This window comes from Lathamus discolor, chromosome 4 (genome assembly GCF_037157495.1).
Source record: "Lathamus discolor isolate bLatDis1 chromosome 4, bLatDis1.hap1, whole genome shotgun sequence".
In the NCBI taxonomy this organism is placed as follows: Eukaryota; Metazoa; Chordata; class Aves; order Psittaciformes; family Psittacidae; genus Lathamus; species Lathamus discolor.
The window spans coordinates 104,453,769-104,480,574 of record NC_088887.1 but is presented as its reverse complement, the minus strand read 5'-3'; the positions used below and the strand labels follow the sequence as shown (position 1 = coordinate 104,480,574).

The following is a 26,806-nucleotide window of genomic DNA, read 5'->3' as shown; positions in this document are numbered from 1 at the left end:
CTGTCCTGGCTATGAGGTTTTTTTTTTCCTAAAAATACCGAAGTCAGTGTCTCCTTGAAGGATTATGGAGCAGAATCAAAAGATTAAGGATAAAGATGGAGATCAAGTAATACCTGGGAAATTTCTATGCATAAAGAAACTATCTTGAGACCCTAAGTGCCAGAAGACTTAAAAAACCCCAACAAAAACCAAAAACCCAAACATCCGTGTAGGTAACTATAAACTTAATATTATTTTTTCCTTAAAATGCTAACACGCTTATGTACCTGTCAGTCATTGTAATTTAAAAGTTCATATATAGAATGAAAGAATCTCCAAGAAAACCAATGATAGAGATCGCCTCCATGTAGTATGGAACTTCAGCTATGTGTTATTTTTTAAGTCATACGTAAGCCATGCTTTGGTGCCTACACTACACACAAAACCATCAAAACCACTATCGATGTGTGTAACATTAGTAAAGTGACTGCAGTACTAAACAGGATAAAAAGAGTACTTTTTCCAAGATACAACAGCATTCCTGGAGTTCTGTCAAACCTGACATTGTTCCCTGCCCAAAAGTTCTTGTGATCTACTACTGAAAAAAGTTAATTTCAGAAATCTACCTCTAAACAGAAATCTGAAATTCAAGGGGAAAATAAAGAGTGGAATTAATGAGTACTTAAGGACAAAGAAGAAAAAGCTTGGCAGAAGAGATTTCTGGTGCCTAAGAATAGGTGGTGATGGGGAAAAGAATGGCACACAAATTAGAACAAGAAAACAGCAGACAATTGATAAAATGTAATGCTTCTAATTTACACCTTGAACCAATATTCATCAACATAGCAATAAGCAAAGGGCATTAATCTCAGGCCCAGAAAAGTAATTAGTCATAATCCCCAGATCTCCACTGGAAGTTTGACACACAAATATCCACGTCTAACTACCAGGCTTCAGTATTATTCAAAACCAAGTTAAATGCCATTTATGGATCTGCGATGACTTATGTATTTATTGACATATTTAAATACGTATTTAAAAAAATCCATGACTTTATTAATCACTCCTGGAACTCTTTGGGCTTTTGAAGCAACAAAAGTAACAAGACTTAGCTCATATTGCTAATGCTATTTCAGAAATTTATGTAATATAAAGATCACAATGTTCGTAAAGAAATGCAACAGTAATTGCTAACACACCTCTGTATTATTTCACGTTACTTAACCGCATGCCAAGTTACGCTGTCTCTTAAACCAAAATAACAAAAACCGTTTATGGAAAGTTACAGTTTGTGTATAACATGTACAGAACCTTTGGCCAAGCTTCCCCATGTTATATCAACGTAATTCCACAAAAGTCCTTGCGGTTGTCCCAGCGTAACATACACCTGCACGTCTTGCAACGCCTGGGTATAATCACACCACATTAAAGCTGGCATGTGCTTTAATTCGTGTTTATTTTATGACAAGCACACTATCACACTGGAATGAAGACAAAAAAAACCCAAACCAACGTTTTGAAGCAGCAGTTCTCACAGCAGCATGGAACTTGGACTTTGGACACAATAGTAGAACCATGCCATTAAGAGGCACCACAAAGGCTTTTTCCTCCAAAACCCATCCAGCAGAGACACAAAGGAAGGTTTTCTCCACTTCAGCCTAAAAAGCAGTTTGTCGGCACTGTGACCTCCAAGATACCAGGTTTCCCTTACATCCCTCCAGCATTCACCCCCGAGCAATTTGCTTTACAGCAGCGTACTCTAAAGCCGTGAAGAAAAGAGTGTTCTTTCCCATCCTTCGCTTGCGGAAGCAGTACTGCCCCAACGCACGCAGGCAGGGTCGTGCCGCCCCCACCCCCTTGCGCTCCAGGGCACAGCACAAAGGGCACCGAGCCTGCGGTGCCATCACCGGCCAGCCCGGCGGCACGGCCCGGGCTAAGTCCCGCCACGCAGCGCTGATGGGAGGCGCCGCCGCTGCCCTCCGCTGCGGGGCACAACAGAACACGGCGGGCACGGCACCGGGCGGGCTCTGGGCCCGCGCGACAGCCGCAGCCCCCGCGGCCCTTTGGCACGGGCGGGCAGCCGCCCTGCTCGGCGCGGCGCGGCGCTGCCGCCGGCCGCGGGGCACACGGCCCGCGGGGCACACGGCCCGCAGGCGGCGGCCCCTCCCCGCCGCGGGGGCGCCTGCCGGGGCGCGCGCAGCCGCTCCCCGCCCCCCGCAATGGCCGCGGCGCGAGCCCCGCCCGACCCCGCCCTTCCCCGGAGCCCGCGCGCTGCGGGGGGAGGGGCTCGCGCCCCGGCCAGCGCCCCGAGGTGCGCGCGCAGCCGCCGCGCCGCTCCCTCGTCCCCCGCCGCGCCCGGGCCCCGCCAGCGCGAACGCGCGCGCGCGCCGCCGTGACGTCGCTGGCTGGCGGGCGGGGCCGGCACGCGGGAGGGCGGGAGGCGGCCCACGGCTCACGGGGCGGCAGCGCCACCTGGCGGCCAGCGGTGAGCCCGACGGCGCCCCCTGGCGTCCCGGCAGGGAAGCGCGGCCCCGGCGCAAGCGAGCAAGAGGTGGGTGGCGGGGGGCGCGGCGGCCGCGGCGCTGGGTGGAGGGCGCAGTCAGCCCGCTGGGCCTCCGCGCGGCGGGGCCGCCCGTGCGGGCTGTCTGAGAACGGCCGCGCCGCACCAGCGGGAGCCGTTCCTCCAGAGGGCGAGGCTGAGCACCAGAGCCGCCTCCCGCCGGCCCTTCGGGAGCGGCAGCGCCCACCCGACCCCATTGTCGTAAGGGCCGCCGAGGGTCGCGACCCCACCGCCCATAGGGGCGAGTGTAAGGAGCCGCCGGGGTATCCCGTGCCGGGAGGGGAACGCCGAGCTGCCCCCCGCCTCGCTCCTTCCCCGCGCTTTGCCGTGATACAACAGCTGTCAGAGCTGGGGCTGGCCCTGCTCCTTCATAAAATGACCCCTCCACGGGGCCGTGCCTCAGTTTCCTCAGTGTGAAAGAGCGCTTGAGCTGGGAAGGCCTTCACGCAGAGCTGGTGCGTGGGGCCTGCTGCTGCTGCCTTGCCTGCGCAGCCAAGCAGAGGTAGACAGGGCTTAAAAGTAATACAGTCAACTCGCCAGAAGTTCTTTCGCCATTGCACGCAGTAGTGGAAGCTACTGCGTTTAAATGCAAAGCTACAGATACAGCCATTCATTCAGGCACTGCACTTGAAAAGGGCAGACTGCACTCCTAAATAGTTACATACCTTTCTGGAATTAAACCCACAACGTTCAGCGCAGACAATCTACCCCCTTGCAACACCTGACACGTGTCAGAATAAATCACTCTGTCTAGATCAGGACTGATTCTGTTCAGCTTCAGAAAAATAAGTCAAATCTGAGATCTGGTTAGATTGCCTTGTTTTCAGGAGTCTCATGAAGAATAGGAATTGCATGGATAACACCAGACAGTTATAAATGTCAAGTTTACCTGTATTACCCAAGCTAGGCAACACTGGCACACAACTGAAATTGCAATTGCGTTTGAACCCTTAGACTGTACTGCAGTTTGCCTCAAGAAAGTTGGTTACTCGTTGTCAGTGATTGAGACAGCCTGAGCTCAGGTCTGGCATCTGAACGCAAAAGGAGACTTCAGACAAAAGAAAACTCTTAAAACTCCTAGATTTCGCAGCACAGCTCAAGCCAAAAATGTCTAAAATAAGGCATTTCTGAAAACAAGTTCTGCTTGTTTGGTTTGACGAAATGAGCCTTAGCGGGCAGATTTGGACAGTCTCATTTTTTGTCTTTCTGGTGATACGAAGAGATTTTTCTTCGAAGTCTGTTACATTTTGGGGCATGAAAGGGAAGGATGTGGGGAGGGAGGAAGAATATAATCTCTGGATGCTGGAAGCCAAAGTCAGGCTGCAATTACAGATCCTTTAATTACCAAGAGTAAAGTCTGGCAAAGCATCAGATCCAGATTTGGAGGATCAGCTTCCTATTGTGTCATCATGAGGCTCCGGAGAAAATGGTAGAACAGAGAATCAAGGCTTTGAAGCCTGAATTTGAATCATGTTACAGTACAGCTCCTAGTGCCAGGGGAACTTAACTTCAATTGTGGTCCTCTGTCATTTGGATCAATACAAATGCTAACAAATAAAATGCCAATTTATATTCTTCCTTAATAAATAAAAAGCATATTGGAACACATCAATCAAACTATTTGTAAATACCTTTTAGAAAACAGTTCTCTGAATTTTTCCTTCAGGATGGTCTAGTTTTTTAATTTCATTGACTTTTTGTAATAGACCTTTTCTAAGTATTCATTGTCAGAATGTATAGTTTTAATTATAATGTTAAATGTATTTTTTCCCCCTTCCATCATATTTTAATGGTACTTATATGTAAAGTAATTATACTTTAAGTACTTATTTCACATTTTCTTTTCCTTTTATATTTTACTTGGTGTTTTGAGAGAACAAAATCATACTCTTCTCTCATGGTGTTGCTCAACTGCTGTGACATTTTCCCCCCAACTTTTGAGTATTTTCAATAGTTTCAAGCCAGTTTGACAGATGGGAAGAAATAACAGAGAGATTCGAACTTTTTCAAAGTTTAATCAAAATTTCTGGCTGGATAGACACAGGAGACTCAAATGATGGCCCACTATAAGCTAAGGATGAGGTATCAGCCCGTATCATTTCCGAGCAGCTGTCAATGACTGTCTGTGTGCGAACTGTCCAGGCGGTGAGAAAATACTGATAGCTAAAGCTCATGTTGTCTCTTGCCAAATTAGGGGATTTGGGGACATTGTGGGGAAAGGGAAATAGAGGAGACATCTGTAGGCGTGGAGAAAATAGTGGAGGTGGAAACAGGAGGTAATGCAAAAATGTGAGGAAAGGAATGGAGTATGGTAGAAAAGCACTGAGGTGGGGAATGGATGGGGCAGCAGGAGGTGCTGAAAGGGGTGAGCCGGCAGGCATTATTTCTGCAGAACGTCGGTGTGGTAACCCTAAATCTGAAAACCACTTTGGAACAATACTTTTCTGAAAGTATCGGGGGGTGATCGGATGAATTCTGCAGAAACAGTAGGACAATAAATTTTCATGTCCTAACCTGAGACACTTGATTTTATAAATGGCACTTTTTCCATCATGAGGGAAATTAGTTCCTGATCAAGAAACTGAAGAAAAATACTTTGTGAGGGAGGTATTAGGTGGTTCGGTTCTGACCTGATGATTTTATAAGCTTTATGTCACTCATCCCACGTGTTATATTTTGGTTTGTGTTTTTAGTTTGGATTGTTTGTGGGGATTTTTGTTGTTTTGTTTTGGGGTTTTTGTTATATTTTTTCCAAAGGGGTTTCTCAACAGCTCCTGTTTAGGTGTCAGCCTAATGAATTCAGAGCCTCAATGAATTCAGTCAGCTTCGTGAGAAGCCCATCTATAGTGGCCAAGGACCAAGACGGGGATGTAGTTAGTTCCTTTCTGAATGTCAGCCAGGGCGAAGCGTAGTGGGTTAAGAACAGTCACATAGGAGGAAAAAAATATTTTATGTGGCAAGACTGCGGCAGGTAAGTACGTAATTAAAAATCTTTTTCTAGAAAAAAAAATCATTAGGAGTGAGGAAGTAAATTAAAGATACCTGTAACTAACCTGTACATTTGTAACTGAAGATACTATTTCACACAAACAAGTTTTGGGTTTTTTTTAAGAAAGGAGGTTTGAATTGGTCGAAGTTGAAGGGACATGGGAGTAAGTTTGAGTATGCAGTTGAAATCAGAAATATCATTATACTGGGTGACTATATAAAACTGGCTCCAAGTATCATTTATAGTATATGTATGTTCATTTTATGTTCTGTATCCCATGTTTGAGAGCGCTTACAAGTTGCAGCATTTCAATTATAAGAAGCCTGTCAAAATGACGCAAGGACACTGATCATAGAACAAATCTTTTTGTGTAAATTTTTGGAAGTGAGAGAAATCAGCGAAGAGGAACATTTTTCTTTTCATTGTCTAAGTCTCTAAAATGCCTGTACTTAATCAGATGGGATCTCCCTCTGGAGCTCTTCAAAGACATCAGTGTCTTTCCTGTGACTGTATAAGGAATTTATGTGCTTCATTTGACAGACTGCTTTCTCTATAATGAGGAAACTGGATACGTTCCCTAACACCTAGATCCAGATAATACTCTGCTGATGTCTTAACTCCATGTTGAGGCTAGACCTGGTGTGCACCATTTCTACTCCCGCTCCCTCTTGTCTTCCTCCCACATCCCTGGTTTATCTGGGAATAAAATTAAACTATGAGAGCAGCCAGCCTACTCCACCAGGCCCAGTGGAGGATTAGGAACCACAGATATTTAAATATCTAAATTTTAGATTAAAATTAATTGCCTTAATTACAGAGATCAGATTACACTTCTCCCTCCCTGATAAAACCGGCAACAGCTTTCAACCTGAAGAAGTGTATAGCCTTGCAGATAAAGTTTTGAATAAGCCACAGGATGACACTTAATACAAGTCACTTGTCTGTGCTTCTTTCTTTTTTCCACAACTTTTTGTTTGGTAAACTGGTATATATGTTTCTGCTACCTGCCTATGCTAAAAGATGGATTATTGGTTGTGCTGTTATAATAATCTGTTGTAGTTAATGCTCTTTTTCCTCTAAATGGCAAAATACCCATGGCAAATGTAAAAACTAAGAAGCTGAAGGAAGTAGGTGGAGTTTAAATGCTGAATTTAAGATCCTCACATAATGCACAAGAACAGTCATCTGTCTGTCCATGCATATTGTTCCTTGATCCCTTTCTAATTTATGTAGTATGCGTTTTGTTTTACAGTTTTAATTGTTAATGCTAGTTATCTACTTGAAGTTTTCAGAATTTTAACTACATTTCTTCTTTCAGAGATCAGAAACAGACACAAATACCATGTGAGTGATCAATAAAACTTTTAGAAACTTTACAATTCATGTCATTTGTAACTATTAATGGCATTTGTAAACAGCTAAAGCCCTGTCTTGCTAGAACAAAAAAAAACAAAAAACCCAAAAAACTAGTGGTGAAGTATGTGGAAATATTGTATTATTACTGCATAATAATTGACTTTCATATTTTTCTCCCCTTGGACATCTTTATGAAGATTTGTTTTCATGGCTTTTTTAATCATAAACAGAAACAGAATAGTGATTATAGATTTTAGCATGTCCTTTTTACCTTGGGAAAAAGAACTCCGTTGTCAAAATCAACCATGTTGATTCGTGAAACAAATCTGTTTGATCTCAATTTTGAAGAAAAGTTGCTTTGATAAAGTAGCCTTAGGCATCATTCTTGCAGGAAAAGAATAATTTCTGTATCCCCAGAGAATGTAACCACATTGCTTATACCATATAAATATTTTCGTACAGCACAGATGTTGGAAAACGTGGCCTAGAACTCAGAAAAATCTGTCTTACTGTAAGAGTATGATGGTCACTAAATAGCAATGACTACTGTGACCAGAACCTTAAGGTTCAGGCATGGTGCCCATTCCTTGCTTCAGATATCTTCTGCTGGAATGAGGGGTATTGAGAGAGAGGAGTGATCTGTAGCAGCTACTTCTATAAACCTACAGGAGTTTTGCAAAATCTTCAAGCCACAGATGCACTAAAGATGTTCTGAGGCAGATGAAGCTGTAATCATGAGCCTGACCCAGTGTTTCACCATGCAGAGGTTTACTCTAACAGTTACTTGACTTCCAGTTCTAATATACATTATATTTTGAATACTTTAATGTTATTTACACTTGTGGGGCTGGCTCTTTATGAAGTACCATAACTGAAAGCATTTGAAAATTCTGTTTATGTATGTTTAGGTATTTGGAGAGCTATATTTATATTTAGAAAACTCATGGTTGTTAAAAAGAATGGCAAAACATTGTTTGGGTTTATTCAGAGAATTTTGAGAAAAAAAAAACAATCCCAGCCCTGCTGGTGGATGATGATCAGCAGTGATGTTTTCTATTCACAATTACTTCAGTTCCATGTGATTGATAGGAAATATTGTAGCAAAACCCCATCAACCACAAAAATCCACATAAAAGATCTATTGACATAACTCTGTCAAGTAACTGAAAAGAAGCTATTCCTAACCTAATTCAAGGTGGGCAGGATTTCAATTAGTTCCTCCAACTATGTACTTCAAACAAAGTTTAAAAAGCATATTTGGAAATGCAAGACACTTAACAATAGCAATAATAAGCAAAATCTTCCTAGCAAAATGCAGGATAATGTAGAACTGCAAGACTTGCAGGTTTAAGAAGATACCCTTGTGGAAAAGGCTGCATTAGCACTTGGGCTACATCCAGACATTCCAGGAGAAAATTTGGAAGGACCATAGTTTGTATTTTAATAGCTTGTCTTAATCCACTTGAGGCTGTTAAAACAGTGGCAAGCTCTCCCAATGGCTCTCCAATCCTGCTTGCCTCTGTATAGTCCTGTTGTGATATTGGCACCATATTTAAGGAAACAAAAAACAAACAGAAACCCCGAACAACAAAGGAAATGGGCTACAGCACACTTAAGAGTGAGAATGTGCATAAACTTATTAATATATAGTTTAGCTTTCCTGGGAAAAAAACTGGATAGACAATATAGAAACCAGCCTAGTTGCAGCCCACCTGACATGTGCTTGAATATAAAATTTAAAATGCCAAAGTGATAGCAATTTCATTTGGAATCTAAGTAAGTGATGAGTTTGTTTTAATTTAATTGATATTTGTCAATTCATCAAACTTGAATTACTTTTCAAGGACAGCTTAATTTTGACAAGCTTCCTCTGGGGAAAATACCTTTACTTGCCAGTTAAGCTACACAAACCCTTTAGTAGCCCACCTAGCAAGCTGCTGGAGGCTCCTGACATATCACACCCTGGCTAAGGAATCATTCACTGTCATGGAGAATTCTGAATCTTTGGGGTGTGTTATTCTGAACTGGAGTAGCCCCAAATTTTAAAATAATTACTTTTACCTTTGCAGAACTGAATGCTTTTATCTGCCACACTACCTAGAAGGTTTGGGGTTCTTTTGTTATATACTGCCGATTTTAAATTGGATGCAAAACCTGAATTTTCCTTCTTAATTTTGTCCAGTTTTCAACCTTCTACTTTGGTGCTCTTTCACATTCATTTTAATTTGCATTGGAATTAAATGTTGTGTGTCCTGAGCTGCTTGTGTGACCCCTCCTTAGTATTTGCACACAATTTCCAAATAAGTAAAGAACACACATCAAGAAGGTCTAGTCTTTTTTTAGCTTAAATATCTGCATTTCATTTAATGCAACTTAAACCCATCTTCGTAAAAACTTTATACAAAACTGGAAACACTCCGCACGAGAGAAGGTGATCCAGGATAAAACCCGTGAATGTATACATTCCAACTTATAGCAATTCTGACTGTTTTAGAGTTTGCTGTTATTTGTTGTTTGTATTAATGGTAAATTCTTTTATTTAAAGAAGTTTTATATGAGAACATTGAAGTAGCACTTTTAGAGTTTGCTGTCTGTCATTCACATGCAAAATACAGGCTTTGTCATGTCTGAAAAGTTTAGTTTCAAAAGCATTTTCTGAACCTGCTTAATGCACTTTTGCCTTACTTCAGAAAGAACCGAGTTTGTCCCTGCTTGCTTGGAATACTGGGGGTTTCCCACGAAGGCTTTTGAAACCTGTTTCTCTCCTTTAGCATTCCTTTACTTACTTATTTATTTTTATTTACTTCAGTGGCATTGTGTGTCCCTCAAGATAAGACTGAAACTGTTAAGTCCTTACAAGGGTAGGATGAATCAAGATAGCAGGTAATCTGCACTATACAAAATGTAAAATGGATGGCTATCTTGATAGACCTCTTGCATGAGAGGTACATGATAGTATTGCAACTTCCATTAAAAAAACCCAAACCAAAACATAAACAAAAAAACAAAGTTTGTAGAGTATTTTTGTCTTCTAGAGGTAGTCTTTTTAGCTTAGCCATCTTCCGTCTACGAAACGTGATCTTTTTCCATATATCTACAGTTATTTATAATATCTTAGTAAACTTTGATAATAAAGGAAATAAAAGTACACCTTGAGGAAAACTCTCAGAGTCTACACCCTTAGTTGCATAAATACTGGGTACTCTGCTTTCTCTCATTACAGGCACTGACCTTGGTGAGGCATGATGTTAATAAAAAGCAGTCTGTAGTTCCTTTTTTCTAGTTATTGGCTTTGTGCACTTTTCGTTGATGTATAATATACCTATTATAGAATGAAATACATACAAGTTGCAGTGTTGTTCCTTGGCAGGCTTAGCAGCTTTTTTTGACATTTTAATTTAAGGAAATCCATCCCCAGACTAACTGCAAAGGCTTTTGCTATAGTGCAAAATCATCACTACATAGCTACTGAAATTTCACCATTATACTGTTTGAATAGGAACAATAAATACTAACTGCAAATTTTACAGTGGGTTATATACCATATCACTAACTACTTCATCACAAAGATGAGATTAAGGCCAGACATTATTTCTTTAATACACAGTATAAATAAGCTGTTAAATCTCTGACACTGAAAATTACCTATTCTAGACCCGATTTTGAAAACATTGGATTGAAAATCTAACTGCGAGAGACACCAGTGAAACAGTCCAAAAATCTGGTGAGATCGATATTACTGAAGTTTATTTCTGGAAGAAAAATGTTCCAAATACAGGGGCTGGCCTCAATGTCCTGTTCATTTGATTTCTGGAGAACGCCCAGCTAATTCAGAGGAGGTTTCCCTTTGCTGCACTGCAAAAGTCTTAGCTCTGAGATAATTTAAAACTGGGCAAGACTTTTAGTTTTGACAAAAACTTGGATAGGTAAGAGCTGTCTATTTCCATTTTCATTAGAATTTGAAATATTCCACAGTTGGAGTGATTGTTAAGAAAACTCTTGATGACATTCTCTTCTACACAGATAACCACACAAGAATGGCATAAAATGAAATCTCAGATATATGATCTGAAAATTTCTACACAGTTTGCTACATTTTTAAAATTTTTATTTTTTATAAAGTTTTTATTTTTTTCTGAATTTGTTCCAAGCACGGAATTCGGCGTTAGCACAGACCTCTGGTTGGATGATAGCTGGTGATGTGGCAGTACCAAAATGATCATAGGTCCCTGGGTATGTAAAATGACAGTCTACAGCCTCATAGTACTACCAAGGAAATATGTCCATTACAGTATCAAGCTAACATTATTTTATTGGAATTTCACACAAAGAAGAACAGAAGGATTCTAAGTATATCACTAGCGTCTGGTTTTATTAACTGGGCATGAGTTACCTGTATGTCTTACAGGAAGTGCCACAAAATTTAAAAAAATCATGAGAAAACTTGTAACTCATTTTTCTTATTCCTGCTCAAGAACTTTGACATCTTATGAAATATACTTTGCAACTTTGCAAGGTTGGTAATTCCTAGCATTATGGGGTTTATGGTTTGAGAGGTTTTGTTTGGTTGGTTTTTGTGGTTTTTTGCTATACTGCAGTTCAGTTGCTGGACTTGAAAAGCATACCAGTTCCTCACCTATCAGCCAAACAAGCTTGAAAATACAACCCAGCCTGGTCCCCTCATCTTTTGCTCAAGTTTCCAGTCTCACAGGTTGTTCTGCTTACTGCCCATCCCACAGTTTATCCAGAATTTCCATCTGCACCTTGAAAGAATATCTTAATTTCAGTGATAAGCAGATAACAGATTTCTGCATGTTTCTTCTGGTTCCCCCCACCTAGGACCCAGTCTGTAATTGTCACAGGTGCCTGTTCCTGTGCTCTGACAGGAATGTGGTTCATCAGAGCCTTGACTTAGACAGGGCTTATTTTGTGTTGACTTCTGCACTGCTTCTGTAGAGCTAAATGAAACACCTGAATGGTCTTACATGGCACAGGTTCCAGATATTTTAAAATATTTGTAAAGAAGAATCTCGATAAACTCCTCTCATGGGCTTAATGCAACCATACATGTAAATTATTTTCATGTTTTCTGGCAAGAGCAATAGTACTGTTGGTGTTTCCTGAGCTGGCCATGTGATTCTGAAGTACAATTCAAATACACAACAAACGAAGGAGTCAGTATTTGAAAAAATCATAACCCGAGTTACATATGATGTATACTCTCCCCCTGTAGACCACTTGTGTTTACTATTTATTCTCCTGAAGCTTTATATATAAATATAAACTACGCACTAATACTTATGAACAGGCTAAACAGGGAGTTCCCAAAATTTTGTTCATGGGGCCTCTTAACACATGCATGTGGGACAAAAATGATTCAGCAGCAGCACAGTATCTTCTCAGTAGGATAGCTACAGCTAGGATGGGCAGAATAAGCTTTGTCAGACATGAGTGGCAAACAATTGCACTTTGGAAACTGATAGCCTAAAGATTTTTCGTAATGTTATGAAAACTACTTAAGCACCAAAGTTCTACATGTTAACATGAACAGCCCGAGGGTTTCACACTGTGCAGTGCAGTGCAATGCAACTCGATAACCTCACTTTCTGTAATTTCATATACCTAATTCAGCGGCAAGCTGAAAGGTACTTTGTAAATTTTCTTAAGGAGTTTGAAAGTCAAGGGGAGTTGTCTTTTTGACTAATTATCTGATTTTCTTCATTAGTCTGTCTAGAATTCTGGCTTTCTCAGAATCTCACTATATAGGTAATATATACCGTATATACTGTATGCTATACATTTTTGGAGAGTGATGGTATTCTGCACCACAGATTATTTCAAACTGCATGAAAGGTCAACTGCAGAAAAGCCCTCTGAATTTTCTGAGTGCTAGTCCTCTCGTCACATGGAGGTTTATCAGCTTTGCTTTTGAAAAAGGACAGATTTTGTTCCCTTGTGTTACAACTTTTCTTTGGGAGTCCCAATCTGGGACTGCTGAAAATAGTTCATAAGACATTTTTTACAAAACCAGAGTGCTTGTGTTTTCTCTGAAGTCAACCCAGCAGCCATTGGTAGCTGCTGAAGACAGTCTTGTGATGTGAAAGACAGGTTTCTGCTGATGGCAAGAAGGTGCATCTTTTCTGGGAGAGTATACATTTTTTTAATTCTCTTATGAACAGTGAATGATGCATGTTTATTAAAACACACAAGCAGCATGCACGTACACTGAAGGGATAAAGGGCAGTTATTTTGATATTATCTACATTTTCCTACATTATTCCAATATACCAATTCTCTTCAGCATGATCTTTCAGCATATCTTTAAGTTACTGTTCCTGTTATAACTTTACTGTTATTTTCCAAAGTTCCTATAATTTCACAGTAATGCAGCTAATTTCCACCGAAGAAGCAAATTTGTATAACTCACTCCATTCTTAATAAGTAGGACACAACAAATTAGAGAAAAATGTACTCTACGAAAAATGCTATGTTTGTCATTAGTCCCTCAAATTTGTGAAATTAATATTTTTTAACCTAATAATTAAAGTCCCTAAGTCAGCAATCATCTGACTTTATTATTAATAGCTGCTGTAGTTAGGTATTGACTAATAATAATGCATCATTGCTAAAGTAATCATCAGTTCTCCAACTCATTTTCCAAGCAGGCAGAAAACAAGCATAAACACATGAACCTTTGCAAAGTTCAACTGACAGTGTCTTCACCTATGAGCTCTAGAGAATGCGTAATTTTAATTCAGAAAGTCCAGACCTCACAGACACGCAAAAGCAATTAGAATTCACAAAGCTCAGTGCATCACTCCTGTCTTAGACAAGTAATTTCTCATTTTCCTCCCCTCAGCTCCTACTCTGTTCTCCATAGATATTGTTATTTCAGCACTTAGCTCTCCTACCTGGATAGATATCCCATGTCTGCAGAAGATGAACAAAAAGGAGATAATAACAACCGTATTATTCCTCATGAAGAAGTCATGACAAATTTGAAACCCTTCTCCTCCCCTAGTTTTAGAGTCTCAGTTTCATAAGGTAAAGAGAAGAAAAAACTTCCGAAGTATGGGAGGAATGGGAGAAGGAATTTGTGCTTCACTCTAATATGTTCTTTTCTAGTTTTTGCTCTTGTACAACTGAATTAGAGAAGAAGAAACTGTTGCAGGGCAATTTTCAGATAGCTTAAATTCCACCTATGTTCCAGTGCCTCATTAATGAAAACAGTAAAGTACCTCTCAGAAAAGTGCTTCAGAGTGGCTAAGCAAGGCACTGAGCAGGAATGCAAGAGGTACAAGAATTTAGCAGAGTTTAAGCTATTCAAGCTTAAGGGCAGGAAGCTTACTTTGGCAGGCCCAGTTACTGATCATAGTTGTAGGCTTGACTGCTGCTCTGTTTTGATCATGTATATTGAATGAACTCAATCTAATCTGAATAAAGCAAATTCATTGTCAAAGACTTAAAAAATTCTGATTCCTTTCCCACTGGGTATGATTACTTGATTAAAATAGTTACAAGCCACACAGAAGAATACATATCATTTAAGGAATCATAACTTCAAAGAATGTGGCTTTGAATAATTTTTTTGTGTGTTTATCTCCTCCTGCATGTCTTGTCTATTTATCTTGTCTTGCTCTTTTGGTGAATTTCTGGTGCTTGTGAAAAGAAAAATGAAAACACAAGCCAGAAGCAGACAAAATATAGGACAGATGCTATGGAAACTTCTGTATTACATCTCAGCAAATTATTCCAGCCTGAATCTGAACTCTCATGATCTAAGGTGATACAATGAGTATTAAACTTGTCACTCAGTAATTGTTGTATAATGAGGATAAAATTTGCCTAACTGTAGTACAAGGATGGAACTAGGAAATTAATGAAAATAAGTGACTAATCAAGGAAAAAGAAACTGGAAAAACAAATCATCCATCTTCCTGCCAGTAAAAGTCTGTTTTCTGTAACCATTTCCAGAGTTCAGCTGCCTGAGCTTTAAATGTCAAAAGCAATGGAGCTTTCACAAATCTCCTTTAGAATACTCCAGTTTTACTTCAAACAAAGATTTACTCATGGTGAAAGGTGACTGGCACAGCTACCCCATTAACACTACCCAGCACTGTACACAGAGACAGGGTCTCCTGACACTGTACTTACTGGCTGCTCCCATGACTGTGCAGCCTCCTCCAAAAGTCTTTGAGTTTACAGTCTGAAGGCCAAATCCCAACAAAGATAGTCATTGTGAATACTACCTTAATTACCTAAGTTATCTCTTTGGGTCATCTTGTCTCTGTTACTCCTAGGGAGTGGTATCTCACTCTTTGACCCAGTGAACAAGGTAATACTGACCGCAAATGTTAGACCATCAGCACTGTGCTTTAAACCAAAAAGCATGTTTGGTTTAGATCACCCTAAGTGTGTTGAGAAAGGCATGATGTAAATATGTGTACAACTCAAGCCCATAAAGGTCTCTCAGGCTCCTATATAAGGAAGGGCTAGAAGATTTGATGCTCTGGAGCCTGACATGCAGCTCACCAGCTTACACAGCAGAGACAGTAGAGTGCAGGGAAAAGCAGTATGACAGATGCTCACTTCACAGATTGCTCCTTAAGCAGGAAGGACTCTTGTTTCTTTAAGAAACAGTTATTCTTTTAGGATTCTCCAGGAAGTTACACCTATATGCACCACTGGCCAACACTTAAATCTTAAACCTTTCCAGATATGTTTTAGAAAGTAGTGATTGTGTTCCATCAAGCAGCAGCTCTGAGAAAAGGACTCATTTGGAGAGTCCTGAAAGTCTAGTGGTGAGAGATATCCATCATGTGGTCATGGCACAGACACCAAGAGGCTGCAGAGGGACTGTGGAACACCTACCATGTCCTGATGGTTAGCTCTAAGCAGTTTCTTTCCAGTGTCTGGGCTTCCTGGCTTGCCCTCCTCAATCTAATACAATAGAGGAAGCTATGACAAGTCACTTAATTGCCCTAAATCATATCAACAGTGAAAGAAACCTTTTTGGCTGTGACAATAGCTAATATGGGCTCCCCAAAGAGATGCTTTGAAACTCCCAGGGAGAATTTCCAGTTTGCTGTCATGTTGGTAAGACTATGCTTACCACTTAGCAGCACCTTCTATGATTCTATGATTTCTATACCATCACTGAGGTAAGATCCATGGCAACTGACTTTGTCAAGGGTATGATTTCATAATACTTCTTTTTGCCTAGTATCTGTCAAATATCTTCAATTTCTGGCTTGCCTGAAATGCTGCTTCTGGAAGTAGCATACTGTTTTGAGACTATGTAAGCATAGGATTAAGATTGCTAATGTAAAGTTGCATAGTAGTTCCTGGTTAAATATGGTTATCAGCTATGTTCTGCTCAGTACAGTTAGAAGAAATGGCAATCTAAAAAAAATGTTATTTTTTTCAGAAGCTATTGTAAATACTTTATTGCCACTGCATACTAAGCTGGCTGCATGCATAAAGAGAATACGTTTTTTAATATGAAGACTTGAAGTAATACTAGCAGGGAGAATGGCTCAAGATACTACTTCAGAGTTGCTGAAAAAACCTCTGGGTAGAATTAAAAAATCAGGATCATAGAATCATTTAGGTTGGATGAGACCCTTATGATTGGGTCCAATCATTAACACTGCCAGGTCCATCACTAAACCATGTCCCTAAGCACCACGTCTACACATCTTTTTAAATACCTCCAGAGATGTCTTAACAACAATGCTACTTAGATCGCCATCCCAAGAAGAAAAATGTAAACAATATTTCAGACATGTATATAGACTGGGTTTGAAATCTTCAAACTTTTGTTTCCCAATTGAAATAAATCTTATTTTTAATTTAAGAACTCTATTTGGGCATTAAATGTACCACTGATTGTAGACTCCTGACAAGGAAAAAAAGGTTGCCCAATTTAGACTTGATGACAAAGCACAGGAAATATATATGGGACTGGTCTAAGGGTGGAAACTCAGGGACCACACTGAATTCATAAATTGAACAGAAGTATCATTTATCTTGTACCACTTAGAACAGGCAGATGCTGTATGCCTTTGGAAAAAGAGCTTTTTTTTAATGGGCACCATTGCATGAACTGTTTTCAGCAGTTTCTTCTGCTTGTGACAGAGTTGGCAGCATATACAAGTTGTATTTTTTCCATCTTCCTTCTACTTGTTTACTGTTGAGTGTACTCGGAGATTTGTCTCTGTTTATACATTAGGCTGAAACAAGAAGCTCAACAATTACAACTTAAATGCATGTAACAGCTATTTAGGAGGAGATCTGGACACTGGCTTTGCTGGGACTGCTTGCAACAGCCAGTGCTCCCCAGCCTGGAAAAGGTGACAGCCTTTCCTCCTTTCTATACATAGAGCAGGAGATCTGCAGTCAGTAACAAGAACATTTACTTAAGAATGCCCCTGCAGGGTAGATCCTTATCACTATTTCACTGTGAACTCTAGTAGCAAGGATTTAGCTAGGATCTCAAGTCAGGGTGTGATAGCTTGTATCTGTATGGCCAAGGAAATGTTTGTTACACTATTTTTACATCTGAGGCTTAGCAGTAATGGTAGCTTTTGACAACATTTTTGGACCAAGCTGTCTTTATTTAGTTACTTTCCACTAGAAATACATTTTTCCATTTCCCCATTTCTAAATAATAGAAATAAGTAACTTGACAATGACATACATCTGCTTCAACCAGAGTCATGGGGAGAGTCTTAGTCTGAATAGTAATGCATGACTGCTGCTAAAATTTGAGAGACAAGATAATCCTTTTTTTTCAAATTCTTGGAGGCTTTCCTAGAATGATACATACTTATTTACATAGAAAAAAATCAAACCCGGGACTGCATCATTGCATCTGTACAGTTTTTGAAATGTTTTGACACATTCACTGAGATTTACTAGGTAATTTCACATGCTTGTCTGGCAATTTATAATCCATTATTTTGCACCTACAAGCTGCATCCTTGAGTTTATTTTATGGCATACACATAAAGTAAACTAAATGACAACAGTCCCTGGCCTCTCCCTTATCTATGGGAACGACCTTCAGTAAACGGAATCCAAGGGATGTTGCACATGCATTTTAATATATATTTATATTAATGGGAATGTTTCTGAGTAAATGAGGAAGCAAGACTTGGCTTAGGGTACAGTGACAATGCAATTATTTAATAAACCATGTGTCACGCTAATCTCTCAGGGTCACTATTGCATCAAAATCTGCACTTTTTTGAAACCATCTTTGGGCCTTGCTTTCGTAATGTTAGCTGCTGGGAAAATAATCTAAGAATCTGGCTTTCTTCTCTGTAGGTTGATGTGTTTCTGCAGTAAACTTGGTATATGTATGAAATACAGCACAAAACTTCCACTCAATTAAGGGCAGAATTAGTCCCTCCAAATTGGAAATAGATTAGTATTAAAGGGGAGAAGTAATTAAGTACTGTGTACTGCAATTTTGATGTTATTGTGGACATTGTAGACCAAGTACTTCCTTTCATTTAATCAAAAATCAATGAAGCGACTCTGTTATAAAAGTAGAACTGTAGAGAAAAATAAAACACACTGGATAAAAGACATGGGATCCACCCTGATTTTCAAGGCATAGAGCAGATTTACATGGAAAATAACTTTAAAAAGCTGGAGGAGGAGGAAAGAGAGAGGAAGGAAAGGTATGCCTGACTTGCAGTTTAAGATTAATTTCTGCTGCAAGGTCAGGAACGTTGGAATTTTAAGGGTTTGTTTTGCCCACTATTTGGAGTCACTTCATATTTTTGTACTAGAATTGAACTTGTCCAATGATAAATATGTTCAGCTCCAGGCATTTGGTTTGTCAGCAGCTGGGAGCAGGGGGAAAACCTTGCTTATTTTCCAGACTCGTGATAACTCCTTTGGAGAGCTGCTGTTCCTCCAATTCCAAAACCATTTTTTTTTTCTGGAAAGGTTATAGTTGGATGATGGTTATTACAGTGTGGTTTTAATATTTTCTTAAATCTTCTGATGTCTTTGTTTTGGACATAGGTCTGTAAAGCATCATGAGGTGTACCAGCGCAGATACAAAAAACCCTGTTTATTTTACCTTTTTATATATAGACCAGATCGTAACCTGTCTTCCATATTATTTTAACGAAACAAGAACAGAGAAAACAGTATTTAGCAGAAGCAGTGCTGTGGGTTAGGCGGTGCAGTGCTACAGTGCCACTACACTAAACCTGAGCTCTATCCCTTTGAACAGTCCATAGACACAGGGAATATATGCTGTACGTGGCATCACATATGATCTTGTAGAAGCATGGGAAACTCAGCCAATGTTCTCATTTAAAAAGCAAGGGAAAACAGAAAACCAAAGTTTGAATTTCAGTCTAAGTGTGGCCAACCTGAAGCAATAGGTTTATGCAATAAAAAAACCTAGTATATTTTTACCGGAGGTTTTTATCCTTAATTATATAATTCACATTAATTACCACTGTATAATAATTTGCACAACTCCTCCTCTTCTAACTAACCTTAAGTTATACCATTTACTTAAAACACACTTGGAACAAAAGAGTAGCTTGTATTACCTCCAGCTCCATGTGTTTTTCTTCCTTGTCATGGTCCTTCAATTCCTTTTCGGAATGATCATCACAGTTTTCTAAATGACAGATGTGTGGATCCTTGGTAAGTTGGTGCTTAGATTGCTTTCTTTGAGAAACATTCCCTCCATGAAGACAATTGAAAAATGCCTCATACAGTGGCAGTTCCGTAAACGCATCATCCTGTCTACCATCTGCTTCCTCCTCTTCAGATGAAAAATCACCAGCTTCTCCTGCCTCACAAATATGGAGTTTAGTGTTACCTTCATGTGACAGAAATCCAAAATCAGAAAACGTGATAGCACTTGGTTTGTGTTTTATGACTCTGATCTCATGACTCCTTTCTGGTTTCTTGTCTGATTTTTTTTCTGTGAGGACTGGCCATTCTGTGTGCAAGGGAAGGTGTAAAGGATCTTCCTTTGGCTTGTGCCCTGAAGAACAGAGTAATTCTTCACTAAGGTGCTTTGTCTCAGACTGATCAGTGGCATAGACACACGCTGCAACCGTGCCAGACTGCAAGGATATCTCACTGAGATCCAACAAGGATGACGCAGACACCAAACTCAACTCAGGTTCTAGTAAAACATTCTGAAATTCAGATGGACTTGCCTGTTTTTCTGCCTTTCTTTTGTATTCTTCATTTGCTTCCTTCGGAGTCCCCAGGCATTTGGCAGATGTAAGATAAGGTGAGCCCTGTTCTTCCTCATAGATATTAGTTTCCATTCCAATGAGTTTCATCCATCAGAGATCAGAATGACTTCATTCTTGATTTTCTTAAGAAACATAACTCTGCATGTGTGGCCAGGAAATCTGTTCTTATTTTTTCAAAGCCATGCTCACACAATCATGAATGCCTGGATTCTCATGCAAAACATCTAAATCCTCTCTGCTCCTGAAAATAAATAAATAAATAAATAAATAAATAAATAAATGGTAACCTGCTTGCATTGGAGTGCAGCAACAAAAGGAATCCTGAAACATGAAATTCCCATATCAGATTTGCTTACTGGTCTCTTCAAAAATATGTGATGTATGCAGATTAAATGAACTTAAAACATGAGAACCTTGACTTGTTTACCTTAGAGACTAGGAAAGAACTGGCAAATGCAGAAATGGTTTTTAAATATTGACTTTATGTGGATTATTGACACAATGGTTCAGTATCATTCAAGGTGATGTCAGATATCGTTACCAAATCATGCCTCTGTTCACTATATATTTATTGTCTGTTAAATCACCAAAAGCTACTAAGATGTCATAGGGAAGAGCAAGGAACCAATGTAACTGACAGAAAAGAAGGGAGATTTCAATATAGGTAGACTTTTCTGTAACTCTTGATTTCTGTGAATTGCCAATGTAGTGCAGCATCTGTCTATTTCCAATAAAATTGCAAAGCAAAAAGAGTAGGCTAAAAATATCAGGCAGCTTCAGTACTACATCAGAGTTGGCCATGTCTGGTTTAAATCAGTCTTAACTTGTGTGCTTACATCTAGGCTGTGCACCTCCAGTACATGCGAATAAGGGAACAGCTCAGGAACCAATTCTGCATCGCTGAATAGCTTACATTCACCCATACATGCAATTTACTTCTTGTGACAGACTGAATGTTGGTATCATTTATTTTCATGATTGTTTCAGTACTCCATCTGTGAGACAGCAAACCAGAACAGAAGCTTTTCAAAATAAAAAGAGAAGCCCAAGCCTTTGATGTATGTGGCAAACCTGACAGTGATGAGGGAGACATGTCAGAAGGCAGCACTCTGATTGTCAAAGTGGGAAGGCAAGCAAAGTAAGATGTTGGCATGTGACGTGCCTCTCATTGCATGTGCCATAAACTGAACAATGCACAGCAGCTCAGCCCATTTTAGTGCTGGTTAGCTTTTATTTTAGTGTTACAGACGTATATTAGCTAATAGAAACAGTAATGTTACATGTACAGAAAATCTGCATTTATTACCTTTGTAATTTGAACTGCAGCTGTAAAAGGTGTGAGCATGCAGGTACACACTTCAGGTAGACTTTCTCTCAGATACAGCTAGCTATTCAAAACTCAGATAAGCTGTCTAGCCTCCTGCTGGAGTTAGCGGAGATAGAAAAATGCTTCCAGAAGGTAAATGCTCTCACTTCTCTTGGATACCTATTTTGACATGGGATGAGTCTCCCTCCTAGCATGACTGCCTTATCCTAAACTATGCAGAATTCTAGACAAAGCCTCGAGTTAGCAGAAGTGATTTCAGAAGTCCCTAACACCCTTGGTTCTCCCTAATGTTATGTGAACTAATTGAGCACAGTGTTTATGAAAAAGAAGACACATTCTCACATTTGTAGGGAATGATAGGGGTAACTAACATTTCTCATAGTATTTTGTACATTGTGGCCACAGTGAAAAAGCCTCCTGCCACTTCAGGTGGGTGTTATTATCTGTGCCTCACCATGAGCCTTTGTTTTGCAGTCCCTGGCACCCAGTACCCTATAAGAAAGCATGCTGCTGGCACCCACACTCCCACCATGCAAAGCTAGGTATAAGTGAAAAAGATCTGATTGTTCTAGAAGACTCCCCAAAAGGCAGCAAAAGAGCCTTGGCCTGGCTGCTCAAACCAGCATGGTTGCCATCAGGTGAGAAAATAGTCTGTGCTCACTTGCCATTGCCTCTGGTGGCTGGTTGCTCACCTACAGGTAGTTCCAGCAGGAGCAGCAATGCTCAGGTCTTCAGGTCTCCCCCACAGAATCTTTTTTAGTCTCACCCCTTCCTATGATCACTCTCTCTTGTCTGGCAGAAATTACCCATCCTTGGCATGTTCCCTGGACCATCTTTAGTTCTGGTAATGCTGGCAAGCAGGCTCTGCTGTAATGACATCTGTAGAAATACACTTCTGTGTTCACACGAACATCCTGGCTGTAACAAACCCAAAATACAACAAAAAAATGCTCTAGAAGACGCAGAAGTTTTTCAGCAGCCAAGTAGGCAAGTGTGGGATAAGTCAACTACGTATTTTTTATTTTTAGTATTTTAGGATGATGCTTCAGACTCTAAACCACAAATTATCATCCCTGAAAGAAATTGTACCAGTACCCCACTTCTTTTAAAATTTTGCTAAGTTCTGTCTCTCAAATGAGTTTTGGTTTACACAGGATGTGGTGTAAAGCTGTAATTTTTACAGTTCAATTACAAAAGGCATGAAAGAGTTTTTCTGTCTATTAAATTTGCTCACTCCATTGGACTATTTTTTATTTTTCTGGGATGAGACTGGAACAAAGAAAGTATGCAAAAGCAGGATGGTTTTGTGCAAGTATGGCAAGAAATCTGGAAGGGAAGTGGTAAGAAGAGAGAGTGTGAGTTTATCCTTATTCATCCTGTGGAATATATCTCTTTACTCAGTCTAGTAGTGGCTGGAAAAAAACCCCATGCACTTAAATAAAATATCGAGTTCCATGTTTTATAAAGAGTTACTCATAGACATTTATAGCTCCTAAAAAACTTTTGGCAGAGCTGTGGATTTGGAAATCCTGCCCAGAGCAAAATGTGTAATTCAGAGAGGTCTGAATATTCAGAGCTAAATCTACATGTCGTAAAAGGTTTGTAATACTGCCCTGCAAAATAATGTGATTCTCACCACACTCTGGATGTGTGCACTTACAAGTTCTGAAAAGTAGTAATATTTCTGGAAAAGGCCTTCGAGGCTTTATAAATAGGGAAATTACTTTCATATGCATACATAATTCTAACTATTCTGTAGCATTAACTCTGCTTGTAGGCACTAGTGTAGGTAAAGATATCAAATAATAAAAGTCTCTTGGGCATATATGTGTTTTTCCAACTAAAAAGGGAACTGTAGGTCTACCACAGCTAACTAACTGTCCAACCAAAACTGACTCCAAAACAGCTTAAGTAAGAGCACAAAAAAACCCACAAAAGCAACACGGGATTGTTTTTTAAGCTAAAATGTGAAATGCATACCTTGGTGTAGCAACTTCAGCTTTCCACATACGAGTTTAAAACTTACAACCCCAATTTTATTTATGAAGAAAGGCTCCTTACAAATCAGCAATAAAGTAATACATATTTGTGATACAGTTAGTGAAATGCTATGGAAGGAAAGTTCTCATATAGTCTGGCAGAAGAATATGTGTATGTGCAGACTCACAGGTAAATGTTTGTGTATCATGCCCTATTGGCTTGATTCCCCTTTGCCCAGATAACCGAAATTTGTATTAAAACTCACTGAGTTTTGCATAAAGATCGCACAAAAAGCACATATTAGTCTTAACTATTAAACAGGAGGATTTTACAAATACTTTAATATTCAGAGACTAACTTCTATTTTCTTGAGTCAATACAAGGAGAATCGTTTCCTGGGGCATCTGATTATGCTTTATTTCACAGGGTTACAGCAAGTCACCTAAACTAACTTTCCAAACATTGCTTAAATTACTGCATTTCCATACCCACAATGTATTTTGACATTAGAGAGTATGGGAATGTGTGGAACTTTCCTACTTTAAATTCGATTTAAACTTGAACTGACATAGTAAACCAGCAAATCAAGTCCTGATCTTGACTGGAACAGTACACCACTCATTTAAAATAACGAGTCTTTACCTCTCAGCCTCTAATGCATTTGTTTCCCTTTCACAATGACTTTGCTTAATATTTCCCATTGACATAAAGAATCTTCCCCTGAAAAATTAAGCAAACAAGAAGAACGTGAAACACAAACTAACAGCAAATTAGAAGACTAGGATTTCTTTTTCCCCTGATGATAATTTTACCTGTTTTGCAAGGTAACCCCACTTTTTTCAATTCAGTTAATTTCCATAAGCGTAACAACAGGAACTCAGTTAGTAGCCAAAAGATCTTCCAAGTGTTGGGGCAGAACAAAAAAAGAAGTGATCAGATCCTTAACAAAAGGCATTTCAGCTTGCTTGCTGCATAAGAACTCTGTCAACAGAAGTATGTGTGAGAATCCCTGGGGCAAAAAACAGCCTTCTGCAAGCAGTGGCCAAATTATTCACAGAAAAAGACAGAAAAAAAGGAGAGGGAAGGAAAAAAATAAAAAGAGAGGGCGAGAGCTTGCTTCACAGTAACACCAGGCACTTCTAAAAATACAGTGTGACCTCATTCTTCACATTATGCCAGACCTTAACACTGGGCTGTGCTTTATCACCTGGAGCACCTGGAGTCAGGTTCCCATTGCACACACTCGAGTTTGGATGCTGTCAGGTTTTGAAAAGGTAGGCTGTGCAATGCCTTTTGATGTAGTATAAAGCCAGTAAAAAGGAATACCGAAATTAGCTTTCTGTGTCACTTGCAAATTCTAATTATTGTTTGCCTGTGTTTCTTCAAGACCTACATTTGCTGCCAAAGCATCACAGGTCTTCCCTTTTATATATATTAATAGGATCATAGCTTGCAGACAGACTTTCTGCATGTGGTGCAAAGTGTAGCTTTAGTGTAGGTTACTGGACATAGGAGCTTCTGAGTGTGATCATAAATCAGTTATTTGCAAATCTAGCCTGGAAAGGAAAAGATGAATTGTCACTGGAAATGTGGGGTGAGAGGACTCTGAGTTATAGTTTAATTTTGGAAGTGTTTTTTCTATATTGCTTTTGATTAGAGCAAAGAGCAAAAATGAAAAAGCTGTAATACCCTTCTATCCTGCGTGCTAGTAGTAGTATATTACATTTTTCACCTTGAGATATCCAGGCACAGACATCTGAGAGAGATGCTGCCAAATCTATGTCCCTCCTGACTCATTTCAGCAAGGGAGAGAGGTGGCACTTAGATGCCGATTTCTCTTATACCTCATGTACCTGATGCCTTCACTGAAGTTAAACAGCATTTTAGTCAGAAAAAAAATTGGCATATTTATGAATGAGTCGCTCAGCAAATGAGGCCACATCCTGAGGCATCCATTTTAAGAGAATTACTTTATATGACAATTTTGCGAGGATTGTCTCAACTTCACAATGTTTAATTATCCCACAACAGCTGTACTCCTAAGCCTGTCCTTTGACTTTGCCATGTCTGTCCCCACCTCCACTATGGCAAAAGCTCATTTTACATTGCCAAGGAAAGTAAAATGTTTTCTCAAATGCAGTAAACTACAATGATGAACAGACTCTTTGCTAACTTATCTGTGCTTACATTCCTGTTTGTCTTAGGCGCAACTGTTGGTTACAGATGTGCTGTTTTCCAGCCACCATCTTATCTAACTGAAGCTGTGTCGGCAATTTATTTACAGCTGGACTGACCTACTTGGCAATATATGGGAATGAAAGACTCTGCTCCAGGAGGAATCATTGACACATTTCATGCCATTAGCAGAACCCAAGGCTGAGTTTAATCCACCTGAGGTGGTAGCATCCTGCCAGTGTGCTGACTCAACTGTGTTTAGGTCTTAAACAGTATTCTCAACAACACTGTCATTGTCCCCTTACCACCATGTGAGAACAGTTATTTGATTGCAAATAAAATGAAAAAATACCCTCTGTAATACAACTATTGCCATTTCTAAGAACTTAGAAATGTTTAGTTTCTAAGTAAGCTCCACATGTTTAGTTCTAGTTTAGTTTACATAAAGTGGGCTTTGGCTTTGCAAATCATGCTGCTGTTTTCATCATTTGCAAATCATCTGCTGTTCCGTGCGCCTGTGAATAGCGTGGTTACGATCCAGAGTGAAATCAAACAGCAGGAGCTTTACTGGTGTGAGCACCAGTAAAGTGAAGCACTAGACATGGTTCTTCGCACTTGGAAAGTCTCGTAACTCTTGCATACCTGATTACATTCACTCGAAAGAAGGTACCGAAAAGGACTCAGGTGTGAATGGGGAATGAGGGCATATGTCTTTCAGCGTGTCTATGAGAACATGAATGAAGTATCTTTAAAGAATAAGTTCTGGCTTCCTTTTGCCATGCGGCTTCTTTTAGTATTGCATTCGATCCATTGCTTTTATATTCCCTGTTCTGCCTCATGTATTTTGTCTTGCACCTGTGAAAGGCAGCATCAAGCTCATGACGAAATACTGGCGAGAGGTTGTTTGACTACATGCTTTTACAAGCCAATTTTGAGTGATTTAAGATTACACACTGAACTACTTGAGAAATTAAACCTGAAGCTGCTGAAAATCCTAATACTCACAGGAAAGAAAGGGTGAGAGGGGTGTGTGTGTGCATAGGCATTCATCTACAATCTGAAGTATTAAATGAAAACCAGAATTTTTTAATATATTGCCCTAGAATACTTTGGCTTTGAGTTTATATGAACTGTGCAATCAGCATGAAACAGGAAGAGCAGCCAGTCATACATGGACACTGTTCATAAACACAGGCCCC

At 39.7% G+C, this 26,806-nt stretch overlaps 1 protein-coding gene across 3 annotated transcripts in view; it reads right to left on the bottom strand.

Annotated features, from left to right (window-relative positions):
- The window catches only part of STARD13 (StAR related lipid transfer domain containing 13), a 321,431-nt gene that overhangs the window by 232,724 nt on the left and 61,901 nt on the right, over positions 1-26,806 (bottom strand). For 2 of the 3 annotated variants that reach the window (XM_065678399.1, XM_065678401.1), the window contains one exon: positions 19,463-20,366. In XM_065678399.1, coding sequence (XP_065534471.1) covers positions 19,463-20,212 — 750 coding nt within the window. In that variant the 5' untranslated portion in view covers positions 20,213-20,366. Of the gene's footprint in view, positions 1-19,462; positions 20,367-24,074; positions 24,153-26,806 lie in introns of all 3 variants that reach the window. The other variant, XM_065678400.1, reaches the window with a different exon arrangement.